Source organism: Pangasianodon hypophthalmus, chromosome 10 (genome assembly GCF_027358585.1).
Source record: "Pangasianodon hypophthalmus isolate fPanHyp1 chromosome 10, fPanHyp1.pri, whole genome shotgun sequence".
In the NCBI taxonomy this organism is placed as follows: domain Eukaryota; kingdom Metazoa; phylum Chordata; class Actinopteri; order Siluriformes; family Pangasiidae; genus Pangasianodon; species Pangasianodon hypophthalmus.
In genome coordinates, this window is record NC_069719.1 from 10009773 (window position 1) to 10032494 (window position 22722).

The window sequence follows — 22722 nt, forward strand, 5'->3', positions numbered from 1 at the left end:
ACAATATCTAAAACGAGACCATATGAAAAGCTTCATTGTGGCATTAAAGGGTGGAGGGTGACTATAAGTTTGAAACTTTCTGCTGCTTAACATCAGGATCCATGGTTAAAATACATCCTGTATGACACAACTCTCTATGAATTATTCAAGCGGACATTAGCGCCAAAGTTAACAGCAGCTGTGTTTTGACTTGAAGCATAGTTACATAGGATGCTAGAATGGACATTCCATGTTAAGACACATTTTGACAGCAGTATGTAGGCTTTGTAAATGAGCACCCACATTAACATGAAACTCAAGATGCAATGGATAAAGCACTCATAAAAAGTTCCACTCTTGTGAGAAGCTGCACCCAAGTACTGACTGGAGCCTTCCAGAACAATCACTTAGAGGCCATTTTCCTGGATGATGCAACAGTACCAGCACTTTTCTTCAATAAACATTAAACTCTTTGATACAAACTTTGATACAATTGTGTGAATACTTGGTTAAATTATGAATATTACACATTAAAAAACAGTATTTTTCCAGTTTGGGTTACCGGAAACAACTGTGAGGGTTTGTTGCAATTTGACAAACACTAAAGACACTTAAATGCATCTATCTGGCTTTTAGCCTCTTTTGTTTCATATAACACTCATTTCATCAACACAAATATAATATTACAGGACATTTTGGTCAGTGGGAATAAGTTAAAATAAATTAAGGTCATATATAACAAAATCAAGCAAGAACAAAACCAAACCAAAAACTGAAACATCCTGGTCTAATGATGACGTTTATGTCACGGCAAACATGCCTAACAAAACCCTTCATAACTCTGACACTGCTTTGTAAATTAGGCTCACTAGTAAAATGCATAGATGTTGCCCAGAGATTTGTAATTAGCCATTAACTCTTTTAAGCCAGTGCTTCTCCTCCTCATCATATTTTGCAATGCAGATTCTTCAGTTTTTTTCTTGACACACACACACACACACACACACACACACACACACACACACACACACACACACTTACTCATAACACAGTGTTACATTAGGCTATGTGATACGTGTGTGAAATAACTACATAACAAAAAAAAAGTGCCAACTGAGAATCAAAAAGCATCTCAACTTTAAAATTCATAACAAATGGAGACATTTACAACTTCTATATATACACACAACTTGCAAAAATGAACACACAACCTTCCCTGATCGGTTAAGGCCAAAGTGCAGTGAGTGTGTAGTAGATTCACACATCTTATAGGCTGCTACACTCCATGTGAATGTTCCCAGCTTTGTTAATGCCAAATGTGATAGTAGCTTTACACATTTTAATGACTGGACAAACTCACAAAATGAAACAAATGTACCATCTACAATAAAATGCAACACAGTTATTCCTTCAATCATTTTTCCTTTTTTTTTTTAACAGTACAAAAAAAAAAAAAAAAAAAAAAAAAAAAAGATTTACATATTTACATAGCTCCAGCATCCAGTGGAATAAGCCAAAGGCAACTCAGGATCATGTGAAGGTCCTGCTTGAAAGAGAAAAATCTGGACATCCATGTGGGCTTCAGCTAAGAGGTCTGTTATTGGAGGATAAAAGGTGCACTGGCTCATATACAGCAGCTCACTCATTGGAGAGAAGACACAGAAAAAAGAATTCCTTCAGTGTATCCAAAAGTCAGAGCCAGTGTGTGGTCAGAGCATGCCGAAGCCCTCGCTGCCCTCACTAATGGCCAGCTTCAGCAGTTTGTGCAGCTCCTCGTAGGAGTCGTAGGTAGGGAGGCACAACTGGTTAAAACTAGAGAAGTACAAAGAAAAGAAATCCCAGTTATTACTAATGAGATCACAGTGAAGGAAAGCCAATTGATTCATATATTACTCAGTGGTGCAAAGCACCTCAATTCTGTGATGCATGCTAATCTTTTCAAATTACAGCACCTGCTGCGCTAAGCACAGGAACCGAGGACATGGTCTGGCTGTTGGTAAGAACTATTACTAGGCCTATAATTTCCTTGAATAGATGTTAGGGATATTTCCAGAATCAAGATGTGGAAAGAGTGACAACTGAGCAAAATACAGAGCAGTGCAGCACAGCACAAAAACTGTTATATAACGTTAATGCTAGCACAACATGGTCACCTCGCATTTCAATACTTCATAAAGCTAAAATGAAGACGTTAACCAGACTCGTATAATGCGTGTGTGTATAAGTATGTGTCAATACTCGAGTCACAGACTTGCATTTAAGTCACCATTCTCATTATTTGTAATTTTGACTTGGACTGGTTATTTGTGACTGGGTTTTTTTTTGTGTGTGTGTGTCTGTGTGCGCGCGTTTATTTACCAGGTGTGTGCAGTTGGCAGCGTGCTGTGTGTTGGTGATGCTATGATCTGGAAGGAGGGGCAGAGTGTGTTGAAGCCACCGGGAGGGAGCTGTGAGGAGCCGGTGGTGAACTGGAGGAGACGTGCAAGCTCTTCCTGAGTGAAGGAGGACACCACGGCCCAGAACCACTTCATCACCTGCAGACACACACACACACACACACACACACACACACCTCATTATGAACCTCTATCCTAGTAATTATATGAAAGGGAAACACATTTAAAATGGAATTAAAAAGAATTATGTGGTAACAAAACAGCAGTTGGAATGTTACAAACTGTAAATACATTTCAATACTTTCATCAATATATAATTTTTTTTAACTTTATCAAATCTGAACAGCCACTGTGAAAATCACTGCAAGTTGTCTTTTAGGTTTCACACACATTTAAATGAACCAAACTCAAAAAAACATTATTGAGGGGTATGTGAGAAGAGTAGACCCGAACACTGGTAAAGGCAAAACTTTCATTTATTCATGACGAATACGGTGACCGAAAATGTAGAGTAAAACAATTACAAGTGTGTGACGAAGTACAGAGAATCAGTCAAGCATGGACAGCATGGATCCAATGCTAAATAATATATACATAATCGAATAAAAATATAAATAAGCTTTTCGTACACTTTGGCTGTGATATCCAGAATACACTGTACCTCTGTTCTCTAGTTCTATCCTCTGGCACTCGTTTTACCATTCTGCATATATGTTTAGCAGCTTGCATATCAAAAAATGTTTCCCACAGCCCAAAATCCACAGCAGGTTTGATGTACTGAATCAAGGCAGTCAGACCACACCAGGGTTTGTTTGGAAGCAGACAGAGACCACCACTCGCACGTTGTTTTGTTCTGCACTCCAATGTGACCGCACCATGGGGGTAAACACACCAGGGTTCGAGTCAAACGGACTGAATGCTGCATATGTGAAAGCAAAAATACATGTTTAACAACGTACCTTCTCTCTGAAGTGCCAGGAGCCTCCAACGATAACAGCATGGGCTTTGAAATCCTGCACGTTGATATCCCCAGTACCACACATCAGCAACTGTGAAAACAACACACACAACAAACTATTTAGTAAAAATTGGAGGTTTGGTGGCGGGTATAAGTTGCTGCAGCTTAGTGAAAGATTACAGACAAAGAATAATTTTGTCTTTTAAGTGATGATACAGATAAACCATCTAAATGAAAACATAAGCTAACAATCAGCTTGCCTTTAGTACAATGAGAACCATGGTGAGGTCTTTGCCAGGGCGTCTGTGTTTCTATAATTTACTTACAGTGGTGGAAATCACAACGTACAATATCAAAGTTATTACATTTACTACCGAGTTCTTATAATTAATCTGGCCACTTGAACCGAATGACTTTAATCATTATGAATCAATAACTCAAACAATGTACAGTATAATTGGACCTGTGTTCTGTTGGTGGAAAGCTCAGAAACAAAGCTCTATGGCTCTAATAAATAGAAAAAAATACTATTGCACACATTTTAATAATGTTAATAGAACAAATCTGTACTCAGGTGGTCTGGAATATATATTACAGTTATAGGGGTCCTTGGCTGCAAAAAGGGTAAGAACCCTGTGTATGTGTATTACACAAAGCATAATAAATTTTTCCTCTTTCAGAAATCTTGACAGGCTTACCTCCAACTCATTTTCATCAAATATGGCCAAAAGGTTCTCGGGAACAAGTTCATTCAAACCTAGGAATGACAAAACACCTTGGTTAGATCTGAATGCATTCATGTAATGAAGTTCCAGTTTGAGGAGCTCGTACCTTTGAGGAAGTGCTCTACTTCATCCCTCACCTGACTGGCCAGTCTATACTGAGCCAGCAGATTCAGGTAATGCATCTTATTCTCGTTAGTGACAGCAATTTGAGCACCACCCGATATCAGCTCCACCACCTGGAAAGATAGAAAACATCATACATGTCAGAAAATCCATACAGCAATAACCACACATCTCCAAAACACACACTATATCTACACAACCCCGCAATAACCCTTTAAAAAGTACATTACAACAAACAAATTCTGTTTCCCGCCCATACAACTATGACTGCTGCATCACACTTCCATTGGGATCATGACAGTCAAATAAGTTTTAACTAAAAACATTTGTCAGTTGTTTTTTAGCTAGATGATGTTATAGATCAGTCATTTGGTTGTATGTGTATCACCTTTTCCAGTTGTCCTGACTTGCTGTACTTTTCCTCAGCAAATACAAGGTCCATTTCGCTCACGTCATTTTTTAAGATAAAGCAGACTTTTGTTTTGTAGAACTCTGGATCATCGGTCTCAAAGTACTGCCATAGCAAACAGTAATTAAAAACAGTCAGATGCATAAAATAAAGCAAACATGCTTTACTTCTCTCAAAAACAATACACATGAGTTTATCCAGGACTATGCACTTTAATATGAATCACGTAAACATCACGACAGAAACTGTTGCTGTGTGCAAACAAAAAAATGAATGGAGGAGTGAAAAGGAGGAAGCGTCTCCGCAGGCCCTTGTGAAAGTGAACAAGCACTGACACTACTAATTGGACAATGTGCAGGCTTATAACTTTATATTAAATATGATATGGACACCTGTAAAAGGCTGTTATAGGAAAATAATCAGTGACGGAGTGTGTTGTGATGCTTTACCACTCCAAAGTTTGCTATTTCCCTCTAACAGCAAGTTCCTAAAGCAGTTTATTCCTCTTGTACCACAGCAATTTGACAACACTTAATGTTGTGGAATGTCTGCAGGACAAGTTAGTTCCTGATATTACTTATGTTACAACAGCTATAAACAGTAGTTCCTTCACTGCGTATTGGCAGAAAATGCAGCTTTTTCTAAGAAACCACAAAGAGCAAACCCCCTTCATCCTTTTCCCATGGTTAAAAACTTAATGGAACAATTCTACCTGTAACAAAAGCACAGACACTGGAGACTCCTATCAAAAATTTCACAGTATCAACAATTATGTTTTTTTTATTTAATTTATTTTCATTAATCTTAGATTTTGTGGAGCATTTTGCTTCACAAATTCGGTCCCTGTGGATTAGCTGTTACTAGAGAAATGATGAAGTGTTTGATCGATCTTATTTGATGACTATGAAGTCTTATTTAAATTTATGTGTGAGCTGCAAAATAAGAGCCGTGTACCACCTTGTAGTTCATGCGCAGGCCGATGATCTGGGCCAGGAATGAGCGAGTGAACCTGGCTCGCACTAGCTGCTTGTAGGCTCCTCCTAAAGCTGACTCGTATAGACACTTCCCCACCACACGCCCTGCAAACTCATACATCTTCAACCTCAGGTGAGCAGGACGCTCTGCGTTAGGGTGGACCTGCCAAACACACACACACACACACACACACACACACACACACACACACACACACACACTTACTTCTAGTGATCTTTAGTCATAATTCACATTACACATTGACCAACAACTTGCTGACTTTTTGTCGATGTCGTAAACATGATGTGCCACATTAAAAACTTTGTTAGAAGAGGATAATCATATACTTGTTTATTTCCCTTATGTATTATTCACAGGGGATAAGATTTACTGGCATATGTCTGTTAAGTAATGTTGCCGGACATCTGTAATGAATATGTATGATTCACACGGTATAAGCAATCTCAGTATAAATCACAGATTGCTGGGAGTTTCTTCACGATGTACGCATGGATGTCATTAAAAATCCCATGCCTACTACATACACCTTATTTTACTACAAACTGATTGCTTTGTCCTTTGCTTGTCGTAGAGCTTGATGTAGATCATTTGTAGGTCACATGACCATGCCATATCCGAAGCCTATACCTGTGCTTGGAAGTTAATAACTTACCTACAACCCCCAGAAGCATTACTACTCATTTTATACATTGTCTATATTTTATTGTTATTGTTCTGCACTTAAAACTTGGCCAGTACTTAGTTTTGTTTTGGTTTTGGCCAGAGACGATAAAAAAAGGAGCATTTTCTGGAATGAATCTTTACTTACATGTCAATTCAGACCGGATATGGCCTATACTACCTGGGGTTATTCCTATATATCATTCCACTGAAAGTAAAATACAGAACGATATTTACATATGTGCACATAAAATAACATCTAAAAAAAAACTGCCATGATGGATTCATTATTACGTTTCATTAGTTATGTAGTTACCATTACTTATCCTAGTTAATGAGGTTTCTGGGCAACAAAAACATGGGACTGAGCAGCACACTAGAACTTCCACTTGTCCAGTGGGCTAGCTAATTTATCTTATGTACACCCCTACATTACATCAGGATACATTATATGCAAAACATTGAGGCTATAAGGGCTGATGCTTACCAGACCCTGGTTATTGTCACTGAAACGTGTGAAGAGCTGGTTATTGGTGTCAAACAGATTCTTACAGATGAGTTCAAACCACTCGCGCCTTGGCCCTCCCCAGTCCAGAGCTTTTAAAAAAAAAAAAAAAAAGACACACCAAGTAATTCATATATTCACTATCTACATATACAAACTATTTAAGTATTATAACATTTGAGAAACATCATATTTAACGTAAGAACAGACCTTCTTCATCCTGAAACACCACCTCAAAGTTCTTACTCCAGTCTGATACAGAGAAGTTTCTGGTGGCCTTTAGAGACTGCAGAAAAAAAAGACACATGAATCATGATATGAACATTTAAAGGAACACTTCAAGCACTGAAGAGTTCCAGCAGGTCAGGCTACTCACAGAGTCGAGAATGGAGTGGCGGCTGATCTTCAGGCAGGTTTTAATTCGTGGCCTCTTGGAGTGAATGTGCCTGAGCTCTCGCTGGAAAAAGCTCACTTTGTCCTGAAATGTTTCTGAGCCTCCTAACATCCAGAGAAAATAAATAGTCAAAAACAATTCAGTTAAGCAGATTCAGCTGCATATATTTTTCAAACTCACCAATGTTCTTGTGGAGGAAGCGAATAAATGTGGCTGCCATAATGTTCCTGTCCTTGCAGCTCAGTTCTACAGGAGGCTGGATCCCATCATCCACCACCAGCGTCAGGTACTTATGGATTGGGTCAGGCCCATGGTAGGTGAACTAACAGGAAAGTGTATAACTGATAAGCCCATTTTTTTAAAAATCTTTTTTAAAAAGTGTATTTGCTGCTTGAACATCTTAGACATTACCTTTGTTCCTGGGCACACACGAAAAGTGAAAAGGCGCCACGGAATAATCTTCAGGTAAAACTCCTTCACAGAGAGTTGCTGCAATATAACACAAATAAAATACATGTGATAATAAAGTAAAAGAAAATAACTGACATTGCTAAACTGAATATTAATCACTGACCTTTGGTGATATGTAGCAGTAGACCTTTTTTGGTTTCTTGACCTTCTCCAGTTGGCCCTCCACTGGAGAGTCGTGCTCTTCCTCATCATCGCCCATGGATGGCCGCCGTGGTGGGGTGAGCAGAGAGGATGCTGGGAACTGCCAGGTAGAGCTGCTATAGTTCCCTGTACCATAGAGGTAGGCCTCAAAATAGATACTAATTCCTGGGGTGGACACGTTCTTCTCCACACAGTTCTTCTCGTTCTCTGAGGTGATTATAAACAAAAGGCGAGGTGGTGTGAGAGGATGCACAAGAAACACATACACACACTCTAATGTTGGCTTGATAATAGACATAATAGAGTGATAATAAAAATGCACCATGTATCAGGCATTTTTAATGTTCAAGCACCAATCATTTACATAAAAAAAATTTATGAACAAGCTTTGTGTAAGTTAAATCACATTCAGAAGTTCATGTTGTGCCAATTAGGCGATATCTGTTCCATAACTTGTAGATGAAAGTCTGCTCCTGGCTGCACTCTTCATTTAGTCATTCTTTAAGAATTACTTACTTAATGAAAACATGTCAAAAGTGAAAATGTTCAACAGAAAATCATTTGTCATTTGAGACACATAAAGTAACAATTTGCAGTTTAGATGTTTCATTATGACAGCTTTTTACTGCCATAGAGAATGAATGATGGGCAGCATACACAGTCCCGTGTGTTGTAAAATATTAACTAGTTTGTATCTTGAAGCCCATCTGATTTCATATTCCATAAATTGGGAGTCTTGGGACAAAATCAAAATTCAGACATGACAGAAAATCTGGAATGGATAAAATGTAGGATAATTTTTATATAGTCCTTTTGTGAACTGCTGAACATGGCAAAGCTACCAGAGCTCCAGAGATAGTTGCAGGGTTGTTTTTATATATAGAAATTTTTATATTTGGCAATGAAATATATATATATTCCATTCAAGTTTTTGAATTCCAGGTTTTGCAAAGTGGCTTTTTTAGCCCATCACACAGATGGTGTGCATTATATATTATCTGTGGTTGTACAGTTGAAAACTTTCACTGTATCCATTCAAATGTTATTACAGTCCAAATGAAACTAATTTTCACATTATTGTGGTGCGAAACATCGTAAAACTGTGTTCTCAGTAGCAACAAACTGAACCATGGTTCACTTGGACAAAGACAAGACCCCAGATTTCTGGGGGAGTCGGGGTTCTGTGAAGGTGGAGTGTACAAATCTGTCAAAACAAAGTGACCTAAAGAAAACGACTGCACCAAACAAGGATGGTGTGAAAGCACAGTTAGGTATTACTGTTACTTGCCAGAAGTAAATGGAAGATACAAAGAGACTCACCACTAAGCACAATGATGTCAAACTCTCCATTACTGAGAAGCTGGTCCCTGTAAGTAATGCGTGTCCTGAAGCAGCCCTTTTTCTTCAGAGTGAGCCGCAGCAGAACCTGACACTGTGGCTTATTACAACTGACAGTCATGCTGTAGTAATCTTCAGAACTGTCCTCCTCCATAGTCCCCAACTAACAGAGACAAAACAAATGCATGATATAAAAAAAAACAAAAAAAACAAACAAAAAAAAATGATTATAATACTTATAATATTGCAGTCATAGAAATAAAAGTGCCTATAAGTATGCAAATAAAAAAGGTCATGTAACACCAGTGTACCAGGGGAAGGGGGAGTTGAGTGTAGGGTCGGGCCGATTTTAATTCATAGATTTAGAACATTTCTTGATGAGTGTAAAAGTGTGTGCATATTTCTGTGGCTTTTCTGGTGTCGTTTCTGTTGACATTTTGTGAAACTGGCACATCAGGCATTTTATGATTTACAACAGAAAGCATTCTAATCATGTTTTAATCACAAGATGTTATTATTTTCAAAAAACAGCTCTTACTGAATGTATATGCACACTGTAGTTGACCTCATCCACGAGAGAGACGGAGTTACTGGTAGGGTTGCCATACTCGTCTCGAGGCTCGATCTGCAGTGTGTGCTGTTGACCGTACGTCAACACCAGAGTAGAAAAGTGGTATGCAATCTTTGTTTTGGATGGCACCACCGTCCCTGTAACAAACACACGACATGACATTTAATTCGGGGAAAAAAACCATCAATGATAGACAGAGAGGCAAAGAAACAAGCATGAAACTGGTATCATATACAAACAATACAAGCACATCAATCAAAATGACAGACAAAAACAATGTTTTCAAACAATACTGATATATTCCAAACTGGCTTTAGCACTCTAGTACATCATGTCCATAAACACAGCTGACTAACAAGATGAAAGTCCTGGAAATGCTGCAGAAAGCTTACAAACACTTGACTAAAATGAGAAAAACGACCGTTAGCTCTATTACATAATGTTTTCATAATGTTACATAAAGGGGAAATTTTATCAAAGCAAAACTAGACAACAGAGATGAGGACAGCATGCTGTGCTCGCATCAACTCCGAGCTCACGTTACCTGGCTGAAATATTTTATAATAGGGGCTGTATGCCACATTGAGCCCCCCCAGTTTAACAGCCACTTCATAGCGGCCCGCCTTGCGCACAGTGAAGGTCACTTTCACCACGTTGGACTCAGGCTCCTGAAGGACCTCCTGGGTGACAGGAATGTCCAGAGCCAGCTCTATGTGAGTGATGTTCACCCTCAAACCCACGGGCCTGTGAGCTGGAAACGGCTGGCCATTCTTATAGAAGAGCTAGGAGGAAAGACACAAAGTTAGCATACTGTAAAATACATGTACCTTCTAAGAACCGCTACTGTAATGATAAAGAGTGTCTTATGCTTATCCCAGGACTCTGATTCACAATATGAACATCTGTTCAACACACTTAGTATTGTTTGTCTTTACTCTCCTACACCTGGATACCGCAATGCTTTTTAATCCCACTATCTTATATCATACATTCTGATGTTCTTTGCAAAGTAAATACACCTATCTTGATTTTGACACCTGCGGACTATATATGATATGATATACAAAGGAGAATTACTAGCTTCGATCAAGGGAAAAATGGGTAATGGGCGGGAAAGGTGGCAGAGTTTACAGCGTGGCAAGACTTAAACATTTCTGTTCACCCATCAGTCTCCAACCAATCTGTCATAGCTTGAGCATTCTGAGCACATGTTCCAGATGTGCAAAGGTATTAGACACAGATTCCTGAAGACTTTCAGCTGTAACTGCATATCAAGTATTGACCCAGGGGGGTGAATATTTATGCAACCAACAAATGATTTTTTGTTTGTTTAATTAGCCTTTGTGTCACAATGGAAAAATGTTTTGCATATATTTTGGGGGAGAGAAATCCCAATTAAATTCGGGGGTGGGGGGATACTTATGCAAAGCACTCTACAGTAGAGTGTAGTTAAACCAATGTGTCTTCTTTGCAAAGAAGCTATTCATGTAGCTATTCACAAATTAATACAATTATTTACTTATAAATACTTAGAATTAACTCACAGTGGCTGCTCACCTTTAACAGAATGACAATGTGCATGTAGCAGTGCTGAGGATACCTGCACACGGAAGCTCATGGTCTGGCCCACTTCCTGGGGCTCCTTCCAGTCCCAGGAGACTTTGCAGGAGCGCGGGTCCAGGTAGTTCCCCCGCACATAGTCGTAAATGCTGCGGTCGCCACGACGCCCAGGGTCCTCATTCTGCAGGAAGCTGACCACACGTGCTGCGAGCTCACATAGGAACTTGATGGTAAAGACGAATGCGATGATGGAAACGGTTATTCCACCTAACAAAAACAAAAAACAAAAGGTAGAGAAAATGGAATATACAAGGTTAATTCTGTTCAAGTGAAACAGGAACCGATTAATATTCAAGAATAAACATTGTGTACTTCGAGAACACAACAAGTGCTTAAAATTATTAACAGTGTGTCAAGTACGCTGCCAAGAATTCAGCTGTTTGTTTAAGCAGAAAATACCCTGCAGAAGCACATCACTGCAGTAGCACATCATACACACTTGTAGGCACTTGGGACTTGGGCAAAAGGCAAAACTTACCAATCACGTAAAACATGAGGTCCCTTATCAGAAAGCACAGTGCAACAGTACAGCCGAATATCAGCGCTCCAGCTGAAAGAGGAAAACATGCAGACCATGTAATGGTGCATTACCGTGAATGAAACACTGACACAATGAAGAGGAAGAGTTGAACCAAAGCCGAACCCAGATTCTGACAAGTAGACTCTGGCCTCATTTACACCTAAAATCATTAACTATACTGGGTTTCCTTTATTGGCTCTCCTTGCTTTGTAAAAGGAAACAGATTTCATTTGTACTCTGTTGAGAAGCAGCTGTACATCTACATCTAGCGATTTAAATAAAAACAACTACTCCCTTGAAAGAAGTGAACAGGGGTGAGCAGCCGAGAGTGACAGCACCAAAGCTAAAGAGAACAAACGTACACACTTTCATGCTGTCAGGGTGTGGTGACATTAGATAACTTACATAACTTTCTAACATAATGATAGCCACGTAATATTACAGCAGAACTACCTAAGGCTAACAAAGCCACACGAAGTCTTCCTAATGCGGCTGAACTCACCGATGGACCACTTCTCATTCAGGCGCCTCTCAGCAAGGCTGTGCACCAGCTGAACCTCGAAGTCCTGGTCTCTGCTACCCCGGGAAGCTTGGAGAACCTTTACGCCTGTGGACAGCTTGATGTAGTCCTCGTAGTAATAGCCCCAGGCTGCCAGAGAGAGCTGAAGCTGGCTGTCAAACTGAGCTAGATCATCCAAATTAGTGCATCCCAGGGTTTTCAGACTATGAAGAAAAGAGAGTGAGGCAATGCTTAGTTCATATGACACATGTATCACACTGAAAGAGTGCAAAGTGAAAATCCCAGCAGACTAGCAGCTTGAAATACTCAAACCAGTCCATCTGGCACCAACAAACATGCCACGGTCAAAGTCACCGAGATCTTTTTTTTTTCCCCATAATTGAAGTTTAATGTGAAAATTAACTCAAACTCTTGATCTGTATCTACATGATTTTTTGCATTGTGCTGCTGCCACATGATTGGCTGACTGGATAAATGCAATGTCCAGGTGCACAGGTATTCATAATAAGGTGATCATTATATTACCATCTATATTACCATCTATATTACCATCATGCACAGTTAATGGCACTTACAGTTGCATATAATCAAATATTAGCATAGTTTCAGTGTATGAGAGAAGAGACAGAAGCCATTATCATTAAACATCTACATCTAAACAGTGTCATATTTTACTGGTTCAATATCTACTACTACAGATTCATATACTACAATTTATATAAATTGAAGGTTCTCCAACCTACAAACCCTCTGCCTCAGAGAGTTACCAGTACTCTTGAGCTACATAACTGTACAGGGAAGTGTTTCCATAGTAATGGAGTTGAGAAACCTTGATTTACATGTTATGGAAATGACAGCAAATTGTGGTGTCTCATACATATGATATGTAATAAAGGTACTTTTGAAAGACCTTGTTTCCACGCAGCCAAAGCTGAGTCATCAGTTCAAATGATATTACTCGACCATTTAAAGCGCACAAGCAATGCCATGTTCTTCTGTGCATGTGATAGCCATGATACAATTACGAACATGCTCGGAGTGGCAGTAGAGGTAGCAATGTAATGTGTGTACATCAGTAACAAATTACACAGCCAAAGGGTTTTCAGAGCAGTCCATGTCCACTGTGGCAAGAAACAGAGGTTGTTGAAGTATAATTTAGTCAGAGTCCAGAGGGAGGGGGTTTCGAAATCCAACCTACATTTCTAAGGAGCCACAGCCACATACAAAAGGGAGGAGAAACACTGGAGAGGGGAAGTTTATCTGGGAAAAAATGAACAGGTAGACAGAAACTGATAGAAATACATTTTAATCTGTGCAAACTTAACCGTGAGATTATCTTTGACTAACCCTGAAAACCAGTAGTTAATTCTCTTTTTCGGACCGCCTTAACAAGTCATAATATAATGACCACTGCTCTGTATGCTAATGAAGTACAAATACCATGTACGGACACAAAAAAACACAAACGTTCTCTGTTTTACTTGTGAGAAAGCTTGTCTCTACTAAATCTGACTATCAACTTGAACACTTACATATATGTATTAATATAGTATTAATATTAATATATTATGTATTAGAACAAGTGCCTTAATATAAACTTTGATATGACTTACATCTGGCACTACTGTAAAAAATAAATAAATAAATAAATAAAAAAAATAAAAATCAATATACATCTGACCAATCAGATTTGAGAATTCAGTGCTGTGGTATTATAAATAATTAAGGAGTTTAACAGAACTGGTTATACTTATAGAATGAGAACAGAAACATCGGCTAGATTTGAATTACTAAAGCACAAACAGACTGAAGCAGACTCAGACGTCTGGAACAGTTCAAATGCTTGTGAGACATCGGTGCGATAAACCGTTTTTTCACTTACTCACATCTAAACACAACATTATGCATAACGTCAAACATAATATAATAACCAGAATAAGAAATGCCTAAACATTACGACTACTGCGGACCTTATTGCTAAAATATCCACAAACTATTTCTTGAATAAAGCCTGATTTGTGTATTCGGTGTGTGTGAGAATGTTGCGGCACTCGCTGCAGCAGTGCAGAGACAGAATGAGTGGAACAACACTCGAACAGTCAGTGCTGCAATGACCTCCTGTTCACTGCAGCTGGCAGAGCTCAATGTCATTCAGCTGGAGCGGGCTGTGTGGGTACTACTGCCCCCTCGTGGAACAAAATGCAAACAACAATAACATGCAGCACAAAAAAAAACAACCCTTTCTTATAACTTTCCTAACAAGAGCAGACTTCCTTTGATCCAATAGGACCAGCCTGTCTTGAAGCTTGAGTCTGTATATAAATGGTGTGTAAGGTTGGTCTTACGTGTGGTAGTAGTGCTCAAGGCTCTGGGAGCACAGCCACTCCTGAAAGGCAAAGTCTCTGAGCAGACGCACGTTGGCTTCAGCGATGTCCCTCCAGCGCCGCTGTTCCTTCACCACCTCCTCCAAACGAGTCAGCACACTCAGACTCAACTCTTCCAGAGACTGCACATCTGTACAGTCAAACATCCACACATACAAAGAGTAAGCCACATGCAGGCTAAGAGAAGGCAAAGTAAAAGCTGCACTCCTGCTCAAGAAAGATCTATGATTGGATATGGAATTTATGCATTTTTTGCTTTATTATAATCTACTGCCTATTCAGCATGATACACAAAACCTCACCAGTATGTCAGCATTTTTGGAATGAAAATATATTTTGCAACTCTAATGATTTGAGATGGTGGCAGAGAATGAGAGTGTAATCAGTGCAAGTTCCTTTAAGTGCCATGAACTTCCAGTGCAATTTATTCTTTGAGGTCAACAAACACCTAATTTCCTCCATTTTAAGAAGTAAAGGTACCAAGCTGTACTTTTCCTTGTTTCGCTGGAGTGGTACCACCAAGAGAACATCCATCCATTCTCTATACCACTTATCCTACACAGGGTCATGGGGGATCCTGGAGCCTATCCCAGGGGACTCAGGGCACAAGGCAGGGGACACCCTGGACAGGGGACAACCACACACACTCACACACTCTGGACAATTTGGAAATGCCAATCAGCCTACAACAATGTCTTTGGACTGGGGGAAGAAAACCCCCATGCAAACGGGGAGAACATGCAAACTCCGAGCACATAGGGCGGAGGCGGGATTCATACCCCCAACCCTGGAGGTGCAAGGCAACAGTGCATGTGGTGTACCATTCAGGTACATCAGTAGTCCTTAAGATCCAATTATGTGAATTTATACTATACACTTTCAGGTAAAAGATATATACTATAAGTACAAAAGATGTACTATTAATGGTACTGTACCTCGCCATGCCAGCTAAAAAGATATATTAGAGTTTAGTGACTTTATTTCTAATACATACTATCAATAACATCAAACGCTAAACATTCCTGACCTTCAAATAAATGCTTGTATTCGGACAGACTATGGCCTTGCAGCCATTCTTCAATCTGACTTTCCTTGCTCTTCTTCCAGCGCAGTTCCCAAAAAAAAATCCATGAGACTGAACAGAAGATTAATGTCAGCAAGAAGCGCCGGTCCATCAGACCATCTTCAGCCTTGATCAGACCTCTGTGTGCTCAGAGAATACCAGTGGACTTCATGTAGATGGAGTCTCTCTCTCTCACTCTCTCTCTCAATATCTGTACTCCTGGTGCTTTCAGAAGACTTGTTTTCTTCTCAGTGTTCTTCCCATGTTGTCTTCTGTACTTGAGTATCTCTGTAGGAGAAACACAACACCCCAAATTCAACATGCTGTTGATGTATACGTGTGTTAAAAAAAAAATCTATTACAAAATACAAACCCAAGCCTGTGGCTTATAGAGAGGCAGCCAAAATGTCTTGTAAAGTAATGTAAATATTTAAAAAGCACACAGGGGTGGGTGGAGAGTGTAATCCAGATAGATTCATTATGCATGAGCTACCCCAGTGAGCAGAATACTTAGTTATAATTATCTGCCATCACACCAGTGCACAGTTACTACACATCTTAAATACAGCCAGGCACTGGAACTGGAGATCACACTATGCAGCAGTAGATATTTTCTTAACAAATCGATTAATCTTGTGCCCTTGAGCCTGCACATATGGCAGACCTTGTGTGCTAAAAGACACGCTGCCGCTGACAGAGCTCTGGGTATCAGCTGGTGCTCAATACTTGATATGAGATACTGAGCTCAGCTTTTACTGCCATGTTATGCAAAACATCAGAACCACAATGCGAGCAAGCTGAAAGACAGGGGGTGATCTATGTTCACGTTCATGATCTGTGTTGTGTCAGTCATAAAGGATCATAAATTCATACAGGATCATAAAGTACATCAGTACTTCAGTACATCAACCTCAGTACATCAGATGGAACTAATCCAGCATTTTAGGCCAGCATCAGAAATATAAGAGATGTAAAAAAAAAAAAAGTGCTGGTTTCCACCTTGAAGCTGGCTTCCATTCCTGAAAATCAAGCTCAGTTATACCTGATTTAACCTATGTGTTATCTTACATTTCTTAACACTACTGATAACAACTGTAGATAGTCTACAAAGTGCTGTAAGCTTTGCAGTGTGTGTGAGCTGAGGGTCAGGAGCCAGGTGTGTCAGGTTATTTGGCTGGCTAAACAAAACCATGGTGGCACTTTACCTGCTCGTCTAGCACTGCTTATACTGCAGTGCCAGCGACATTAAACCCTGATAAACGCGTAAACTTAAAAATTAATGAACAACAGCTGTAAGCCAATTCCTCTCAGACGCTAATAAATGAGGCGGGTTACCGTTAATTAGGCAGAAATGCCCATGTTCATTAAGTTAGCCAGGCAGCTAGCTAACCCGAGCCTCATTAGAAACAACAGCGGAATGTTAAAATGCCACAAGTAAAAAAAAAAAAAAAAGTCTTACCGGACGTTTACACCGTCTGGAGCTGTGAAACCACGCGGAAGAGCAAACCCTGTTCTTTAATTTATACCTAACAGCCGAACTGTACAGCTTCACTTGTATCGCTGATATCCTTTAGCAGTCCGTTGACAAGCGGAAGAAGTGCAATGCCATCGATGTCGCCTTTTGATGACGTCAAACGTTGACTCGTTTCGTCGACAGACACGAGGGTTTTGGTCTACTGTGTTTTATTTCTACTGAAAATAGAAATGGTAAGAGTTTATTTATTTAATGCTATTCGGAAATAAATGTATTTAATAAATGTATATTTGTTCTCCATCATGATACGTGTTAAAAAAATAAAAGAATGTTTAGTTTTGGGTGCCAGGTTTCTACTGAGAGCACACTAAACTTTGCTAGCTAGCTGTGTTTGCTAAATGGTTCAAGAAATGAGTGTTCGTAAAATGATTCAGGATGTGATCATAAAAGAATCAATCAATCCACAATAAACAATACAGCAAACAATAAAGTGCAAGAAATGTGCAGTGGTAATGTAAGTGCAGATTTAGCAGAAAAGTATGTGTAAGTGTTGGAATTGTACAGATAGACTTTAACCAATGGCAGGAGAGACTGAAATAGATGATGTATTAGTAAATAGTAACGATTAATACCATCAGAATAAGGAGTGCAGATTTAACAGAGGAGTAGAGTATAGTCTGTGCAGGCAGTGAAGGAGTCAGGGGTTTGCAGCAGCCTCTGAAAAGAAGCTCTGGGTTCAGTTCTTAGAAAGAAACTGTCTCTGAAGCCACCAGGAGATGGAAAGGGATGAAATATGATGTGTGCTGGGTGGGATCGGGACTCAGAGGACATTTTGCGCTCTTTTCTGGATATATCTGATGTACAGAGAGTGCACTAATGTGAGGTTATATTTTTATCTGATTATCTTTGAGACCTTGTGCACAACCTGTTCAAGTTCCCTTTTGGCCTGTGAGTCAGTATTGCTGCAGCAGATAGTGAAGGAGGATGTCAGGGTGCTTTGGATGGTTGTTGAGAAGAACTGTATCAGCAGCTCTACACCTCTCCAGATTTCTGATGATGATGGTGTTCAGTTCCCACTTAAGCAAGCTGCCATGTAGGCCCACTAAGTCTGTAACAGCTATTGGTTGGTTCCCCATACTTATGGTCTCTGTGATTTTAAGGATTTCTAGAAGTGGGGGCACGGTGGCTTAGTGGTTAACACATTTGCTTCGTACCTCCATGGTCGAGGGTTCGAATCCTGTCCTTGCCCTGTGTGAGTGGAGTTTGTATGTTCTCCCCATGCTTCAGGGGTTTCCTCCCCAGTCCAAAGACATGCATTCTAGGCTGATTGGCATTTCCAAATTGTTCTTAGTGAGTTTGTGTGTGATTGTGCCCTGCGATGGGTTGGCACCCCGTCCAAGGCGTCCTCCGCCTTGTGCCCCAAGTCCCCTAGGATAGGCTCCCTGTGACCCTGTATAGGATAAGCGGTAAAGAAAATGGATGGATGGATTTCCAGAAGTATATGATTTTTTTGAAGTGTGTGATTTAAGAAGGAACTATAATCAACTCCATGGTTTTGGAGGTGTTAAGGTGAAAATGATTTGAGTGGTAACTTTTTGGCTATTTTCTTCTTATCAGGGGAAACAGAAGAAGCAGAAATATGCTGCAATGAAAAGAATGATAAGTTTAAAGGATCAAAGAATGTAAGTAATTCACCACACACAATATCTTATGTGTGGAATAGTGAAATGACACTAAAGCATACTGTAAATGGCAAATCTAATATTTCAGTATGATTTTTCTATTACCAAGAAAGGAGAAGGATCGCCAAAAACCAGACAAAAAGAAGAAAGAAGATCCGGCGGCTCTCAAAGAACAAGAATTGTAAGAATAGTTGAGGTTTATTTCTTTCCATGTTGCTTAAATTATTCTCCAAAATGTTTTGTACCCAGATTGATTAGTAACTTGACTTTGATGAAGAAGTGATAATCGTGTGTGACGACACACTGTCTTTATCACCGCAGGCCAAAGTATCCATCGTGTATGTTCTTCCAGTACAACACTCAGCTCGGTCCTCCCTATCACATTCTCGTGGACACAAACTTCATCAACTTCTCCATAAAGGCCAAACTTGATGTAATTCAGTCAATGATGGACTGCCTCTATGCTAAATGTGAGTGATCATTGTCTTTTTTTTCTCTCACTAACTGACTGGTTTTGTATCACTGCCTGCACTGAGCTCATGTGCATTATGTTGGGTTTGTGTTCTTCAGGTATTCCTTGCATCACAGACTGTGTCATGGCTGAGCTTGAGAAACTTGGGATGAAATACAGAGTTGCTTTGAGGTAACAGCATGCATTCATGCATTTTTAAATTCTTTTACTTAACAAAATATTATAAAAGTATATTTAGCATGCATGTATACATACTGTGGCTACTTTATTACACGCACACCCCTTGTATCTTCATTCATCGGACATTTTATTATATAAAATCTGCCATAATGAAGGACTTTGTAGGTATGCAATGCTGAAAAGGTAGTGTCATCTTGGATCGTTCCATGAGATCACTGAGATTGTCACAAAGCAGCTTTACAGAAATAAATAAATTTTAAACTTATGAATTTATCACTAATGAGCAAGCCATAGGTGACAGTGACACAGAAAAACTCCCTGAGACAATATGAGGAAGAATCTTTGAGCTGCAGTCAGTAAATGTATATTTACAAATTGGACGTGTATGGTAGGTGGTCCTGATAACATGCCCGAAGAGTATAACTGCAAGATGAATGTATCCAATAACGTGTTCACTGTATATGTATATACAGTATACTGTATATATTTTCTAATTTTAAGAAAATATTACTTCCTCAAATGTCAGAATATTATGTTGAGTAGATACTGAATTGTACAAGTTTATAAATTACATTTTATTATACCACAGTGCTGTTGAATTCTCATTCCTGATTGATCAAGAGGTGTTTATTCATTTTCTCTGAGAGTAGTACCATCTGTAATTTGAACCACAAGTTTATATTAATCCTATTATTCTAATTCATTATCATTTCTATAATAACAATATTCACGGGGGCTCGTATGGTGGACGCTCCATCTAATCTAAGACTAATGATAAGTGAATTTCTAAAACGTGTTGCTATTTAAGACAAAGTATATTCAATGGTATGAAGTTTTCTGTAAGGAGATGTTTATTTAACATTTATGGAATGTTAAGGAATCTTGGGTGGCAGTGCTTTGTAACAGTCAGTACGTTTTCCACCACGGGAGAGTATTCAGGACCAAGGACGAGTTTCTCGGGTAACATGACAAGCTGTGTGTTTTTTTTGTTTTTCTTGTTTAGTTTATTGCTGCTATAATGGAGCTGTTTATTGCTGCTATAATGGAAGTTATAATAGGAGCTAATTTGTCTCATGGCCACATGTTGTTGTTGTTGTTGTTGTTCCTCTTTTGGCTGCTCCCATTAGGGGTCACCACTGCAGATCATTGGTCCGCGTATTTGATTTGGCACAGTTTTTATACCGGATATACTTCCTTACGCAACCCTCCCCAGTTTTATCTGGGCTTGGGACTGGCACTGAGAGCGCACTGTTGCATGCAACCCTTGTGGCTGGGGTCGGTTCCCTGGCCCGGAATTGAACCCGGGCCATAGCAGTGAGAGTGCTGTGACCTAACCACTAGTCCTTCAGGGACCCACTCTCACACCCAAATATATTGATAGGCAATTCCGGGTGATTAGGGTAACGCCGCTTTACGGCTGGCCGCAACACACCATTCCATCGTTGTTTTACGCATCGTGTTTCATAACATACTTATCATGGTGTGATTTTGAACATGAACAACGAACAATATGAATAAAAAAGTAGCCATTACAGAACCTGACTCACTTTAGACTTCAGTATAATGGCTGCTGTTGAAAATCACATTTTGTGATCAAGTTTAACCACCACAATGCTGTGATTTTTAAGAAAGCTGTAGTACAGTTGGTCATCCAGATAACAACATACAGTATTAAGAATCAAGGGTATGTAAACTTTTGAACTGCTTCATTTGTGTAAATTCGGTTATTATTGTGTCTTGTGGACTGTATGTAACCATCTGTTATGTGAAATAGCTTATTCAGGGCAGTACTACATAAAAAAACAATGCAGTTTTTATGATCCCTCTTTATTTTTTTTTAATTATTAACATTTTGCAGGTTCTGCAAGGCGTATGTAAACTTATGACCCCGAAAATATGTGTTACCTGAGTTGATTTGTAGAATTTCTAGATTTCCAATACAGCTGTGAGGGTTTTATGGATCCATATTTTTTTTGGCCATATGGCTTTCATTGTCATTTGTCTTTTCTTTGTAGAATAGCCAAGGACCCTCGTTTTGAACGCTTGCCATGCTCACATAAGGGAACATATGCTGATGACTGCTTAGTCCAACGGGTAACTCAGGTAAGACGGCATTGCCATCTGTCAGTTGATTTACATGTTAAGTTACAAAGACATTACCTCAACTGAAGATATGCTTTCTTCACCTTCCTCGCTAGCATAAGTGTTACATCGTGGCCACAGTGGACAGAGACCTGAAAAGGAGAATTCGGAAGATCCCGGGAGTCCCGATCATGTACATCTCTAATCACAGGTAATCAGTGCATTGCACTATTTAATCTTTTTTTTCCTCTTGAACATGCATTTGATTTAGTATTTTTTTTTAATCAGACAATTCATCAATTGAAGCAGTTGTTACAGTTGGTCAGTAGAGGGCGCATAATTCATTAATGAGTTCTGCTCTGTGTATAGAAATTATTCTGAACAATGATAAATACAATTTTACAAATACTGTTTTGGGAAAATATTCCAAGTACAATAAGAACTTGTATTAATTGAGAGTGCACTGCTGAATATAACCAGTGAACCCTTAAAAAAAGATATCCGCACTGTCAAATATTCAGCAGACACGTTTTAATGCTCTGTGTGCACGAACTCTCAGTGCTGGTTTTACAGATAATGACTGGGATTTTAAGAGAAATTTATATTAAATTGTAACTTTTGAAATTTCTTTTACTCAACAGGTATAACATTGAACGAATGCCAGATGATTATGGAGCACCAAGATTATAGTACAGTTATGAGTGTTCATAGTACAGTAATGATGGAAGTGATCTAACTTTTCAATCTTGTTTTGGATTCTGTTATAAACCAGAGCATTGTATTCTCAAGTAATTCAACGTTTTTGCACATCTGTCTTTTTCCATGCCTTTTTTTCCTGTACAACATAATAGTCAATTATTTGGGTAAATGAAAATAAACTAATGTGAATAAATCGATTATGTGTTGTGTGTTTATGAAATTATACTGACATGCTGTGTATAGAACACTGTCTGAGCTCATGAGAAATTTAACACTGTGACATTTACGAGCAACTTCCACCTAATGGCCTGTAGAACATTTATACGATAAAACAGTAATAAAATTTGTTCTTGCATTAAA

The 22722-nt window shown here is 39.2% G+C and overlaps 2 protein-coding genes across 3 annotated transcripts; one reads left to right on the forward strand and one right to left on the reverse strand.

The window, feature by feature from the left end:
• Positions 1-1422: 1422 nt before the first annotated feature.
• On the reverse strand, positions 1423-17368 carry arel1 (apoptosis resistant E3 ubiquitin protein ligase 1). 2 transcript variants are annotated; one of them, XM_026934092.3, is made up of 22 exons: positions 17233-17368; positions 15738-16061; positions 14672-14840; positions 12309-12529; positions 11765-11836; positions 11267-11493; positions 10211-10448; positions 9634-9803; positions 9078-9258; positions 7720-7964; positions 7557-7634; positions 7326-7467; positions 7128-7249; positions 6962-7037; positions 6734-6843; positions 5548-5727; positions 4570-4695; positions 4165-4294; positions 4032-4090; positions 3335-3424; positions 2338-2513; positions 1423-1791 (listed from the first exon to the last, which is right to left on the reverse strand). In XM_026934092.3, the coding sequence occupies exons 2-22, from the start codon at positions 15883-15885 to the stop codon at positions 1689-1691; spliced, it is 3063 nt and encodes a 1020-aa protein (XP_026789893.1). In that variant the 5' UTR covers positions 15886-16061; positions 17233-17368; the 3' UTR covers positions 1423-1688. The 2 variants fall into 2 exon arrangements, with proteins under 2 accessions (XP_026789893.1, XP_026789894.1); XM_026934093.3 differs by lacking the exons at positions 1423-1791; positions 2338-2513 and adding an exon at positions 2607-3228.
• fcf1 (FCF1 rRNA-processing protein) lies at positions 17363-22559 on the forward strand. The gene is made up of 8 exons (XM_026934095.3): positions 17363-17480; positions 18865-18929; positions 19039-19110; positions 19251-19399; positions 19500-19572; positions 21597-21684; positions 21780-21874; positions 22305-22559. The coding sequence occupies exons 1-8, from the start codon at positions 17478-17480 to the stop codon at positions 22351-22353; spliced, it is 594 nt and encodes a 197-aa protein (XP_026789896.2). The 5' UTR covers positions 17363-17477; the 3' UTR covers positions 22354-22559.
• Positions 22560-22722: the final 163 nt, after the last annotated feature.

Excerpts from the sequence above, each read along its gene's own strand:
- arel1 (XM_026934092.3), bottom strand. The coding sequence starts at position 15,885 with ATGGACCGGCGCTTCTTGCTGACATTAATCTTCTGTTCAGTCTCATGG. Across the intron at positions 10,449-11,266 it reads CCATGAGCTTCCGTGTGCAG|CTCTTCTATAAGAATGGCCA; the intron begins GTATCCTCAGCA and ends CTTTCCTCCTAG. Across the intron at positions 6,844-6,961 it reads GGTGTTTCAGGATGAAGAAG|CTCTGGACTGGGGAGGGCCA; the intron begins GTCTGTTCTTAC and ends TTTTTTTAAAAG.
- fcf1 (XM_026934095.3), top strand. Across the intron at positions 18,930-19,038 it reads AGTTTAAAGGATCAAAGAAT|AAAGGAGAAGGATCGCCAAA; the intron begins GTAAGTAATTCA and ends TCTATTACCAAG. Across the intron at positions 21,875-22,304 it reads ATGTACATCTCTAATCACAG|GTATAACATTGAACGAATGC; the intron begins GTAATCAGTGCA and ends TTTACTCAACAG.